Source organism: Gossypium raimondii, chromosome 10, assembly GCF_025698545.1.
Source record: "Gossypium raimondii isolate GPD5lz chromosome 10, ASM2569854v1, whole genome shotgun sequence".
In the NCBI taxonomy this organism is placed as follows: Eukaryota; Viridiplantae; Streptophyta; class Magnoliopsida; order Malvales; family Malvaceae; genus Gossypium; species Gossypium raimondii.
In genome coordinates, this window is record NC_068574.1 from 14,832,767 (window position 1) to 14,845,311 (window position 12,545).

General features: G+C 34.7%; 2 protein-coding genes across 2 annotated transcripts; one reads left to right on the forward strand and one right to left on the reverse strand.

Moving 5' to 3' along the window:
• Window positions 1–9,384: 9,384 nt before the first annotated feature.
• On the forward strand, window positions 9,385–10,095 carry LOC105778327 (egg cell-secreted protein 1.4). The gene has a single exon (XM_012602012.2). The coding sequence runs from the start codon at window positions 9,443–9,445 to the stop codon at window positions 9,815–9,817; it is 375 nt and encodes a 124-aa protein (XP_012457466.1). The 5' UTR covers window positions 9,385–9,442; the 3' UTR covers window positions 9,818–10,095.
• A 1,040-nt stretch (window positions 10,096–11,135) lies between these two features.
• Window positions 11,136–12,084, reverse strand: LOC105778325 (uncharacterized). Its single transcript, XM_012602011.2, has one exon. The coding sequence runs from the start codon at window positions 11,828–11,830 to the stop codon at window positions 11,270–11,272; it is 561 nt and encodes a 186-aa protein (XP_012457465.1). The 5' UTR covers window positions 11,831–12,084; the 3' UTR covers window positions 11,136–11,269.
• Between the last annotated feature and the right edge of the window lie 461 nt (window positions 12,085–12,545).

Below are 12,545 nucleotides of genomic sequence, written 5' to 3' on the forward strand. Positions count from 1 at the left end.
TCAAGCTCTGCATAAATATAATTCCAAAAAATTAATGTTATTAAGTAACAATTAACCAAAAAATGTGACAAACTTTTGTGTCGAAATGTGTTTCTCATCATTTTGTAGTAATGATATTTTGAAAGCTGTAGTGTTTGTTAAATCAAATATATTAGCAAAGTTTCTTTAAACTAGGCTTAACTTATAAAATAATTAGTGTATAACTAATAAACAAATGATTTCGGATGAGTTTATGTTTGTTTCTTCCCCGCTTTAAATCTAATATGAAGTTGTTAGAGAGAGTTTCCCTCTTGTTTTCGAGGGGAGCCTATTCACTGAAACCCTATTAGGGCCACAATAGCAATTTGAAGTTGTTTGAGAGAAGGTTTCTCTCTTGTTTTCGAGGGGAGCCTATTCACCGAAACCCTATTAGGGCCACAATAGCATTTTTTGCATGATCACTTTACCAAACAAGAGGATTATTGTAGTATGATGAAATAGAATAGTTATTCCATCTAGAGGTGATCATGGCTGCCCGCCCGAAAAATGGGAGGGTTTGGGTAAAAATATAGGCCCGAAATATGGGTTTGAGCAAAAAAATGAGGCCTGTTTCGGGCCTCGGGTAAAACTTTTTTGGCCCGGACCCGCTGAATTATATATTAAATATATATTTTTTATTTTTAATCAAATATATATTTTATATATATTTAATATGGGCCGGGCTCAGGCTTAATAATTTTCTCTAGGGCCGGGCTTGGACAAATTTTTAGACCCATATTTTGGGCCGGATCGGGCCCGGGGCCTAGAAAACGGGCCTAAAATTTTAGTTGGGCCCCGCTCGAACTCGGCCCGGCTCATGATCACCTCTAATTCCATCCAACCAAATATGTCCTAGTGATTTTAATTATTCTTTTTATTTATTTTTTGCTATAGGGTGAATTCTTTGACAAATGAATATATAGTCATGACACATGTACATGTTGCATGCAATACATAAAATAAAGTTGATGTACAAATATTGTTGTATGTAGGAAAAGCCTAGATAGGAGAGAAAAATAAACTAACTATAACCGCATCACTGAAAAGATTAAGAAGCAATCTAGAGATGTCTCACTTTGATTAAGCTATTGATATTTGCATCCCAACCTAGTCATCATTAGATCAACCTGATGACGAATACCGTCAATTAAGAACTCATTGTCAAAAGTCCTAAAAGACTCGCTATATCGATGTTGCATAAAAGTCAAGTCTCAAATGGCCTTTCCTCCTCAGGATCTTTAAGTCTAATTTTGTGAACACTCTCTTGATGAGATTCTTCAAGAATGATTTTGAATAAATTTGAGGGTGCCCTTGTCTTGATAAATCTCATGTATATATACACGTCAAAACACAACTAGAGACAAAATTAAAAATCGAAAACTAACTAAAAATAAAAGACATAATTGCAAAAAAAAAAAAAAAACCTCAACCTTTGGGGGCTTTTGGATATATGCCCTTAACCTTTTTTTCTTCTAATTTCGGCCCTCAACGTAACGGATTTTTCAGATATCAACCCAGTTAAAATGATAACCGTTAGCTGACTGTTAGTCAACAGTCGGTCAAAAAAATTTGGTCGATGTGGCGTTTCAGTTAACTGATGACGTGGTACATATCTAAATAATAACACTGATGTGGAAAAAAATTAAACAAATTTAATAAACATAAAACAGAAAAAAAAACCCTAAATCCCCCAAATCATTTCAAACCCTCAAATTCGAAACTTTTTTCCCAAATTTTAAAATCCCCAACTTGTTAAATTCCCCAAATTATGAAATCCCCAAATCCATAACATCCGAATTTTTTGTTGAATCCTTAAAATCTTGAAATCCCCAAATCTTGAAATCCTTAAATCGTTAGCATTCCAAAATATTCTTGAAATACTTAAAACTCTTATGTACCAAATCATTGAATCCCTAAAACTTTTAGGAACGAAAAAGCTTCAACAGTTGTGAGCAGTTTTCGTAACCCAAAATCGAAAGGTAGGTGCTTTCTTATTTGGTTTGTTGGGAAAATAAGTTCCATTTTCGGCTTGGTTTATTGGTTATTTGTTATTTGTTATTGCAATTTCAGTACCACAATGTAGGGTTTATTTTGTTGATTTGTGATGCAACAGTGGTCCCGATGTTGTTGATTTCTATTACCCAAGCAAAAAGATGTTAAAATTGTAGACATGTGTTATTGTTTTGTATTATATTCAAAGAAGTGGTCTTCATGTAGGTAGTGAGTTTTATTTTTATTTTTTGAATGTTTTTTACTTAGAAAATTGTTTGTTTATGCTTTGTAGATGTCATCAGATGAGGAATATTATATTATTTTGCACGTGGGTAGGCACTTTGTAAAGGACCCATATGTTAGATTTGTAGATGGGGAAGTGATTAGGCTTAAAGATGACCCAGACACAATATCTTATTTTGAATTATGTAAAATAGTGGAAATTGGGTTAGGTTTTAACACTGTCATGTTAACATATTTTCATGAGCCTGGTACAGTAGGGTACAAAATAATCTAAGGGTGATTTATGATGACACTTCCACTATAGTTATGCCAAACTTTTGGGTCAAGTTTAAGGAGATTGACCTATATGTTGCACATGAGGTTGATAACCCACCTTATAAGTGTAGACGAAATGTTTTTGTTGACTGCTGTGAAGGGTGATGTTAAAGGGGTAGAAGTTGATGGGGGAGGGTGTGTCTGCTACTGGTATTAAGGTAGATGAGTATGGTGGTGTGAAAAGTGGTGGACATATTAGTTTAGGGTTTACTGTTGGAGAGGATAATGATAGTGAAGTTGTTGTTGATGAATATGCTGATGATTTTGCAAACATCAAATAGAGTGGATAATGTTGTTGTAAGTAGTGGAGAAGAGGAGGATGGGAATGAGACTGAGGTATGAGACTCAGATGAACATGGAAGCTTTGTTGGGTCCGATGAAGATGAAGAACATGAGGATGGTGAGAGAATGAGGAGCAAGTTTCCCTTATACAATGATAAGTTAAAATTTAGTTTGGAAATGTTGTTTAAGGATGGCAAACAATTTAAGAGTGTAAATTGAAAATACTCCAAAGAATGTCGAAAACAACTGAAGTTTATTAAGAATAAACTGAAAAAGGTGGTTGTGAGGTTTATTGCTTCCCTTAACTGTCCATGGAGAATTAGGGCTAGCTACAGTTCTATTGTGAAATGCTTGCAAATAAAGACATTTCAGGATTAGCACCATTGTTTGGTTAGTTTTAAGAATAAAATGGTGATTGTTGCTATGATTGCCCAACATTTTGAAGCAACTATCAAGAATCACCCTAAGACGAAGCTGAGGAAAATTCAAAGAAGATGTGCTTCTGAGATGCATGTAAATGTGACCATTGACTGTTGTTATAGAGTGAAGAAAATAGTGAAGGAGAAAATGGCTGGGAATCATAAGGAGAAATTTGGCCAGTTATGGGACTATACTCATGAGTTAAGGTTAAAGATGCCAGGAAGCACAATAAGAATGACTTTTCAAAGGGTGACAGTAGACTTCCTTCCTCATTTTAAGAGGTATTATGTGTACTTTGATGCACTAAAGAGAGGCTGGAAAGCGGGGTGTAGGCAACTCATTGGGCTAGATAGTTGCTTCTTAAAATGCCCATTTAAGAGTGAATTTCTTACAGCTGTTAGAAGGGACACAAACAACCAAATGTTTCATATTGCATGGGCTGTGGTTGAAATGGAGTGCACTGATTCATGGGTCTGGTTTCTCAGTCTCCTATCAAATGATTTGGGCTTGGAAGATGAGTATGGGTACACAATTATCAGTGACCAACAAAAGGTTAGTGAATATGGTTCATTATTTTTTATTCAATTATTTGTATTTAACTAAAATTTTCTAACAATCTATCTGGTTCATTATTTTGAATTAGAGCATTGAGATTGCAATTTCTGACATATTGCCAAGGGTGGAGCATAGGAATTGTGCGAGGCACGTGTTTGCAAATTGGTCAATGAGAAAGTTAGGGAAATCTTATGATTGTGATTTCTAGCAGATTGTGAAGTGCACGACTGAGAGAGAGTGGGATGATCTATATTCAACACTAGAGAAGAAATATACCGATGTTTACGATAATTTGATGAAAAAGTCTCCAAAGATGTGGACTAGGGCATTTTGGAGGACTACTTGTAAATCAGATATAGTTGACAACAATTTGTGTGAAGCATTCAATTCAAGAATTGTTGAAGCTAGGTTCAAAAGCATTATCAAAATGCTTGAGGATATTAGGACCAAGATGATGAATAGGATAGTACAAAAAAAGGAAGTTATGTAATTGATAGAAGAAAAATTATGGTCCATTGGTGAAAGCTAAGTTTGATGCCAACAGGAAAGACTGTGTAGAGTGGCAACTGATATGGAATAGTAAAAATGGATGTAAGTTGAGGAAAAGAAGTTATCAATATATAGTGGACCTAAGTAAAAAAAATGTAGTTGTAGAAGTTGGCAGATTAGTGGGATTTCATGTTCCCATGTATGTGTTACCATGTATCACTTAGGGCTTCAACCAGATAAATATTTGTATGAATGTTATCACATCGATACCTATAAAAAAAGTTTACTATTTTCCAATGCATTGGGAAAAAACTGGTATTAAGCCAGTGCTACCTCCTATTGAAAGAAAGATGCCTAGGAGGCCCAAAAAGAATAGGAGGATGGCCAAAGATGAACCAAAAAAATTGAAGCCTGGCCACTTGAGTAAGAAAGGTTTACTCATGACATGTACTCAATGTGGCCAACATGGCCATAACAAGCGATCTTGTACAAATTCGAAATAGGTACAGTGTTGTTCTTCAGTTATATATATTGAGTAAATTTTTTATTTTATTTTGTCTAACCAATAATTATGGTCCATTTTTTGCAGCAAGATGCACAACCACCTAAACAAATCTCCCATTAAAAGGTCAACTACCTCAGATAAATCTAAGGGAAAGCAAACATTTTATGTGAGTTTCTTCCTTTTACTATTGATCAAACATTGTATATTATTTTAATATTAATATAAAATACTCTTGTAGTCTGGTAGAACCACAAGGCGCATGACGGTAGCTTCATGCCAAGATGGTAGTGGATAAACTTCTTCAACACCCAAGTCGCGAAATAACAAGCGAAAGGCTCCTCTCGACCATTTAGGAACACAAGAATCAGTTGCAGGAAACAAGAGTAAATCATTGTTATTTTGTTTTGAATTATTTCTGCTGTTTGTCTTGTGATTCACAGTAATAACTTGCTATTGAACTTGTGCAATCTTACATGGAAAAGAATGTAGCTTATTATATATATATCTGTTGTGTTTTTTCTGGAACTGGGGATGCTATCCTTTTCTTTATGTTGTATGCCAAATCATGTCATAATCCACGTCATGACTGTGCATATAACCTTCTGCAAATAGGTCATACAACATAAATCTCTTATTGCAACAGTTTTCTGTCTGCGAAGTTCCTTTGTCAAACAAATCATTTTATCTAGGGTGTCATAATTTCATTCATCTATTTGCATTTCATATGCTGGTTATACGTGCCAAAACTAGCTTGGCCTACAACATTTATATCATATCTGTTTTCTATTTCGCAAAACCATCTCGCGGCAGCTCGTGATCCAAAATAGACGATGTAAGGTATTCTGCCTACAACATTTTGAGCCTACAACATTCTGGTTTTGGAACGCAAGATGGTAGTCACATTTTGAGCCTACAACATTCTAGTTTTGGAATACACCAACGTTGAATGTTATTTTGTTGTATTGAAAACCAATATGTTGGTTTTTTTTTTTTGCGGTTCATGTATAGCTCACTCACATTCTGGTTTTTGGCTGGTATAGCATGAGTGGTGTATAGGGTGAATGGTGTATAGGCTAATCATATGCTTTTGTAAAGTACATTTATTCAAATTGCAATGGGAAAATAATATGCTTAAATGATGAAATTTTTCCTTTCAGTCTTATGTTTATTGTCGCTACATTATTTACTAAGCTAAATTAAATTAGGCGTAAACAACCAATATTGGTCATTACTTCCAAGCATAATGTTAAATTACATAATAAAAAACAACCAAAATTGGTTATTAGTTCCAAACATAAACAAACATATGTTGGATCATTTTACATTCAATCAACATTTGCAACTGATAGTTGTATACACTATTGTCAAAAAAGAAACCTATGGTGATGCATACAATACATAACATAAAGCAAAAAAATAATATCTTATACATTGGCTTCTCTTTCTTGATAACTTTAATTTTTTTGCTTCACGGTCAACATTTTCTTTCTTAATGCTACTTCTCCTTCAACACCACAAACTGATCTACCTCCTTCAACCTCAATGTCAACAGCACTACTGCCACCATTATGATTACCATCAATTGCAACCAAATCTATAACATTCTTTCTAAGTGCTAAATTATCCTTCAAAAGATTTCGTTCACTATCACACAATTGACGCAGTAACTCAGTCGCACAGTCACACAGTCACACATTTTCCCATTGTACCACTTGGAGAAATCACAACCACTGTCCCATAAACAAACCCCAATTCAGCCAAATTGAAATAATCCAAATTGAAAACAAAACAAATTATGAGATTTATGGAATCATCAAAATTGAGCTCAAGCTCAATTTGTAAATAAAAATATTCACTTACCCGAAAATCTGAAGAACCATAAAACCTCCTTCTCGGATTTAAATCGCTCCATGAAGTGTCCATTGGAGCTAACTTATTGCAGTGACATTTTACTGCTAGTCCATCGTAGATATACTCCCTTCGCGATGAAGTAACAATATTTTCATATAATGATTTTTTCTTCGAACCATGCGTTGCCCAACCTCTAGACTGACTATTCGAACTATATGAATCCATGATTTCAGATGACAAGGAAGAAAAATAATTTTTTTTGAAAAGATTAGGGATTTCACGATTTGGTTCTAAAGGATTAAGAATGTAGAAAAATCCCTCAATCAATGATTCAAAAAGGAGATTGTTGAAGATTTTAGGGATTCAACGAAGATTTCGGATGTTATGGATTTGGGGATTTCACGATTTGGAGAATTTGACGAGTTGGGAATTTTAGAATTTGGGGAAGTTTCGAATTTAAGGGTTTGAGATTATTTGGGGGATTTAGGGTTTTTTTGTTTTATGTTTATTAAATTTGTTTAATTTTTTTTGCCATGCCAGCCTTATTATTTAAATGTCTGTCACGTCATCAGTCAACTGGGACGCCACATAGACATAGACCAATATTTTTGACCGGCTGTTGACTAACTGTCAGCTAACGGGTATTGTTTCAACTGGGTTGATGTCTGAAAAATCCATTACGTTGAGGGACGAAATCAAAAGGATTAGAGGCATATATCCAAAAGCCCCCAAAGATTCAGAACTTTTTCTACAATTATGCTAAACTAAAACCATCACTACTTTCAAAGAATACATGATGGACAAGAACCACCACAACTTTCAGAATATTAAAATTTTGTTTTATATGTTACATTAATATTAGAAATTACATATAAAACATTTACAATATAACTCCTAAAGTAATATATCAAATGCATATCTATATATTTGTGAAAAAATACCTATATATATAGGTCTAAACACACATATATATACACATATTACTTATTAATAAATGTAACGCACTTCATGTTAAGAAATATGTTACGACAAAATACACATGAAATATATATTATCTCAACAATCATATTCAACTATATATACACACAAATATTTTTGTATGATAATAGAAGTACTTATAAATTCTGAATAATGAAAATGATAATCAATTTCATATACCAAATATTCAAAATTTTGTGAAACTAAAGGCATAAAAATTTAATTTGATTAAAATTACGATTATTTAAATGAAAGAGAAATGAGTAAATATGATACTTACACATAAGTCAAATAAAATTAATTATTAAAAAAATTAAAATATCGATATAAGAATTTATACTATGCATAAGTTGTGGATTTAGACTCTGTATTTTTACTTTTCTTTTGGTTATTAGTACCTATACATTTTAATTGGTCGATTTTAATCTTTTTACTTTTTGAAATTTCAATGTTTACTAACATTAAATTGATTTGATAAAATTTTACTATTAATCCTATTCTATACCTAAAGTTATAGATTTAGTCTTATATCCTCTCTGGCATACCACATGAAGACGATGATATACTGCCCAAATTTCAGCTTACGATACTGAGCAAATGCCCAACTTGCAGTAGAAACCAACTAGAAACTCACCACTTCCATCGCGCAATAACCCTCCAGCTGCAGCAGCTCTTGAGCTAACCATTACTGGTCCATCAACATTCAGCTGAGTCCACCCTGATGGTGGAGCCTTCCAACCAATCTCTCGTCTCCCCCTACACTGACTAAGTTCACTTGCCATAGCTAGTTGTACCCTCTTGCCCCAAGTGAAACATCTTCTAGCAATCTACAAACTAGACTGTTGGAAAACAAACATGTTCCCTTGCTGCCAAATGCATTCATAGGAATAACGCTGGTCCAACCTCGAGAAACTATAGGAGAATCCCGCGTTAAATGAATGCAAGACTCTCAACTCCAAACTGCACAAACTACAGAATCCTACAAAGATCTCCTGCATCTACTATAGTTCGTTAGAAGCTTCTCCTTTTTGCTAAAAGCCAGAGAAAGTGTCGAATTCTCTGGGGAACTTTCACTTTCCATATACTCTTCTAGTTTGGTTCATGGGATCCCAATATCCTTGCAAAAGACATTTGTAAGCATTCGCAACAGTAGCTTTCCACGTTTTAGACTAGCGATAATCAATTCTATCAGGGAACCTTGGCCACCATTGAACCTAAAAGACTTTTAATTGCCTGAACTGACAAAAATTTTATTTTTAACTCCTATAGACAAAAAAATGCAAATGATGTAGCCCACTCTTATTGAAGTGGCGCGTCTCGTCATCAAAATTGGACTATATTGTCAAATAATATAAAATTACGCCATTTGGCTAAAAAAATTTATCAGTAAAAAAAAAAAAACCCTTATATTGCTCGTTTAGAACTACTTTTTTTTAAATATTCTGTTATGTATGTCCAAGATTGCACCAGACAGCATAGGTGTTCCTACACTATATTCTACATTATTTGCTAGGCTCATTTGATCAACCTTTCATGCCATCACAGATTGCAGCTTTTGGTATTCATGCAAGTTACTCACTTGTACAAACCCATCATCTTCCCCTAAAAGAATCCTATGATTAAGACAATTAGATCCTCTTATTAATAACTTTAAAGGCGTCTTCAGTTTTAGTCCACTCCTCTCCCTCGATTTCTCCTATAAATAACCTCTTCATAGTCCAGGGCTCTTCATCCATTACTTTCAAAAGCAAAAAAAGAAAAAGAAAAAAAGAGAAAAAAAGAAGGAAGTTAATCATGGCTGTCAGATATTTGTTTCATGTTTTGGTCCTCGTCTATGTCTTGGCTACTGTAACTGCTGCACGCCAACTGCCCATCTCCAGCAAGCCAGGCCGCCTGGAGGAGAATGGAGGGCTTGCCGAGTGCTGGAATGCACTAAATGAGCTGAAATCATGCACAGATGAGATCATTCTGTTCTTTGTTAATGGCCAAACTGACATCGGCCCTGAATGTTGTGGTGGCATCGAGGTTATCACTCGTAAATGTTGGCCTACCATGCTCACTTCCCTTGGTTTCACATCTGAGGAAGGCAACATCCTTAGAGGCTACTGTGATGCATCTTCTACTCCTGCTGCTGCTGCTCCTCTAGGCGCTTCTTCGCCAGTTAGTTAAAGAAGGTGGCACTCTCAAAGTTCTGAGTTTTTATTTGTATTTTGTTTGGTGTTCCGCTACTGTTTGATATGTAATAAAGTTTAAATGGAATTAAGCACTTGTCAATCATGAAATCGTTTGGTCTTCCTTAAGCTAGCTAGAATGCTAGATTATCTAGTAAAAAGGAGAATGAGTAGGGAGTACCTAGGAAGACATTTATAAAATCTACCACTCCACCCTCCTTGACAATTATAATGATTTTAATTATCACTTAATTTCTTTTCTCTTTTTTACTTAAATTGATCAATTTTAATCTCTTACTAAAAACAATAAATATAAAGAAAAGAGATTATATTATTATTTTATTTTAATAAATAAAATAAAATCATTTATTTTAATTTAATTTTCACATTCTAAAAGGAGCCCTAGTGAAAGGACAAGGTTGGGGCATAGGCCCTTCTTTTAAAATCTCAAAACAAAAATAGTAAAAATTTAACCCAATACTAATTAGTACCCCCCATTTTTATCGCTTTGTCACCTTGCCAAAAAACCTAACCAAGTACATTTTCCTGGGGTATACCATTGGTCGGTTTAAACTGGCCGGTTCGATTTGGTCCATGTCGGTTCGTCGGTTTTGAAATTGACCGACGAAACGGGCTTATAATTTATAATATTTATTAAAGCCGAAACACACCCAAAAAAATAACCGGCTAACCCAGTTTAAATTTAGCAACCCAAATACTTTAAAACCCAATTTTAAAACCAAAAAAAAGAAAAAGAAAAAAAGAAGAGCCCTAGTTGTGTTTGTCTAAACTAAACAGAACAGAACCCCTGATTCCTAAATGTCTTCTTCTTCTTGAAATAGAAAGAAAAAAAAAATAGCAAAGCTGCCCCCTTCGACCTTCGTTGCAATCCAGCGCCTGCGCCTGCCAGCCGGCATTCATCTTTGATCTTCCCCCTTTTAATTTGGCATGCAAACATGACCAGCAAGATAAAGTATAGCTGAGATGTTTGTATGCCGCTTGAAAATGGTTAATCGACCGAACCGACCTACTCAAAGTCGGTTCGATTAGATCGGTTTAGGAAACAAATTTCAAGATTTAATGGATGGTGTGCTCTAAATTCTAACGTTCAACACCCCAAAAGTAGTGGAGTCAAGCCAATTACGTTTAAAATCAATCTTCCTTTTTATACAATAACCACTATCTATCCTCACCAAGAAATGCTGCTAGCAAACATACAAATTCGCAATCTACATTCAACATAAAAAGCAGATACTACTTTCACCATTAACAATTAAGCCTTTTATCCAAAAGGCAAAAAAAAAAAAAAAATCAAGAATAATAAACATCATTTTTCAAGTTTTTCTTCTTAATTTAATATTGAGCCTCAAGAATCTAACCCAAGATATACACATAAAGCAATCAATTCCTTTTCTTAAACAACACTGGGGAAAAAAATGATCCAAATGAGTTAAAAACAAAGCAAGACAACTGTAGAAGAAACCATGAAAGCATAGATCAAGATAAGGAAACCAAAATGCAATGCCCAGTTTCTCTTGAACTTTGCAAAGTAAGTTTCAGGAGGTTCCTGGTAATGAATCTCGAACTCACCCTCTTCTCCAAACCCATCAACGAACTCGCCATTGTTAATCCTCATCTTCATTTCTCTAAGCTTATCAGTAGCCAGGCCAAGAGTCAGCTTGTGGCACCTTCTCTGGTACTTGAACCCATTGATGCACCTCAAGGTCTGGGCCACTGAAACGTAGAAGATAAGATGGGAAAGGGAAAGCAAAGTGATGGGTGCCCAACAATGGCGGCATTGGAGACGTGTGGACTGAGCTTGAGCCATGAAGACGAGGGCTAAGAAGATGAAGAAGAGCTGGAAAAGCTTGTGGAGCTCTTTCTTTTGGAGATCGATAGCTCTTTTCTTTTCCAGGGTTTTCTCAAAATGGAGCTGGATTATAGTGTTTAAGGCTTGAAGAGCCGTTTCCTTGGGGATGGTTTGATGACGTGTTGGCTCATAGTCCGCCATTGATGTCCAAAGGAGAGAGATGAGAGGTTTGTGGGGTTTGGAGAATGAAGGCTAAGGCACTGAGCCTCGGAAAATCTGAATGAACGGTGGGTGTGGTTGGGATCTCAAGAAATGTGGTGGTGGTGGAGAGAGGGTTATTTGATCTTTTTGGTAAGAAATCTGAATGAACGGAATGCAGGGGGTTTCATTGCTGTAAATTGTAAAACTGTAAACTTAGGATTCTTAGTTTATTTACGTTGCTGTGATCTGACATGCGACTTCATCAATTCCTAAGTTCTTACAATTAAACCCAAATATTTTATTCATTCAATTCAAGCACTAGGTTTTTTTATTACATAAATAACAACTCAATCTTCCACCCTTGAAATCTCCCTTTCTTTATCGAAGGTTTAACTTTTTGGCCTCTACTAGGGAAGCTTGGTTTTGATGGGCTTTCCTTCTTGTATTTGTTTTTTTTTCCCCTCATTTGTTGTAATTACTTTTTCAAAAATAATTTTCTACTTATTGATCAAAGAATTTAAATTTTTTTTATAAAATCAATTATAAAAACGATAGTAATATTATTGAGGGAGAAAATTATTTAATCCGATGAAATATATGTTTTTTAATATAAAAAATTTTCTTTTGATGGATTAGTTCTATACAACTTTAAACCATTTTAAGAGGTCTATCTTAACATTAGATTTTTTTTAAAAATTTGATTAATTTGCACCAA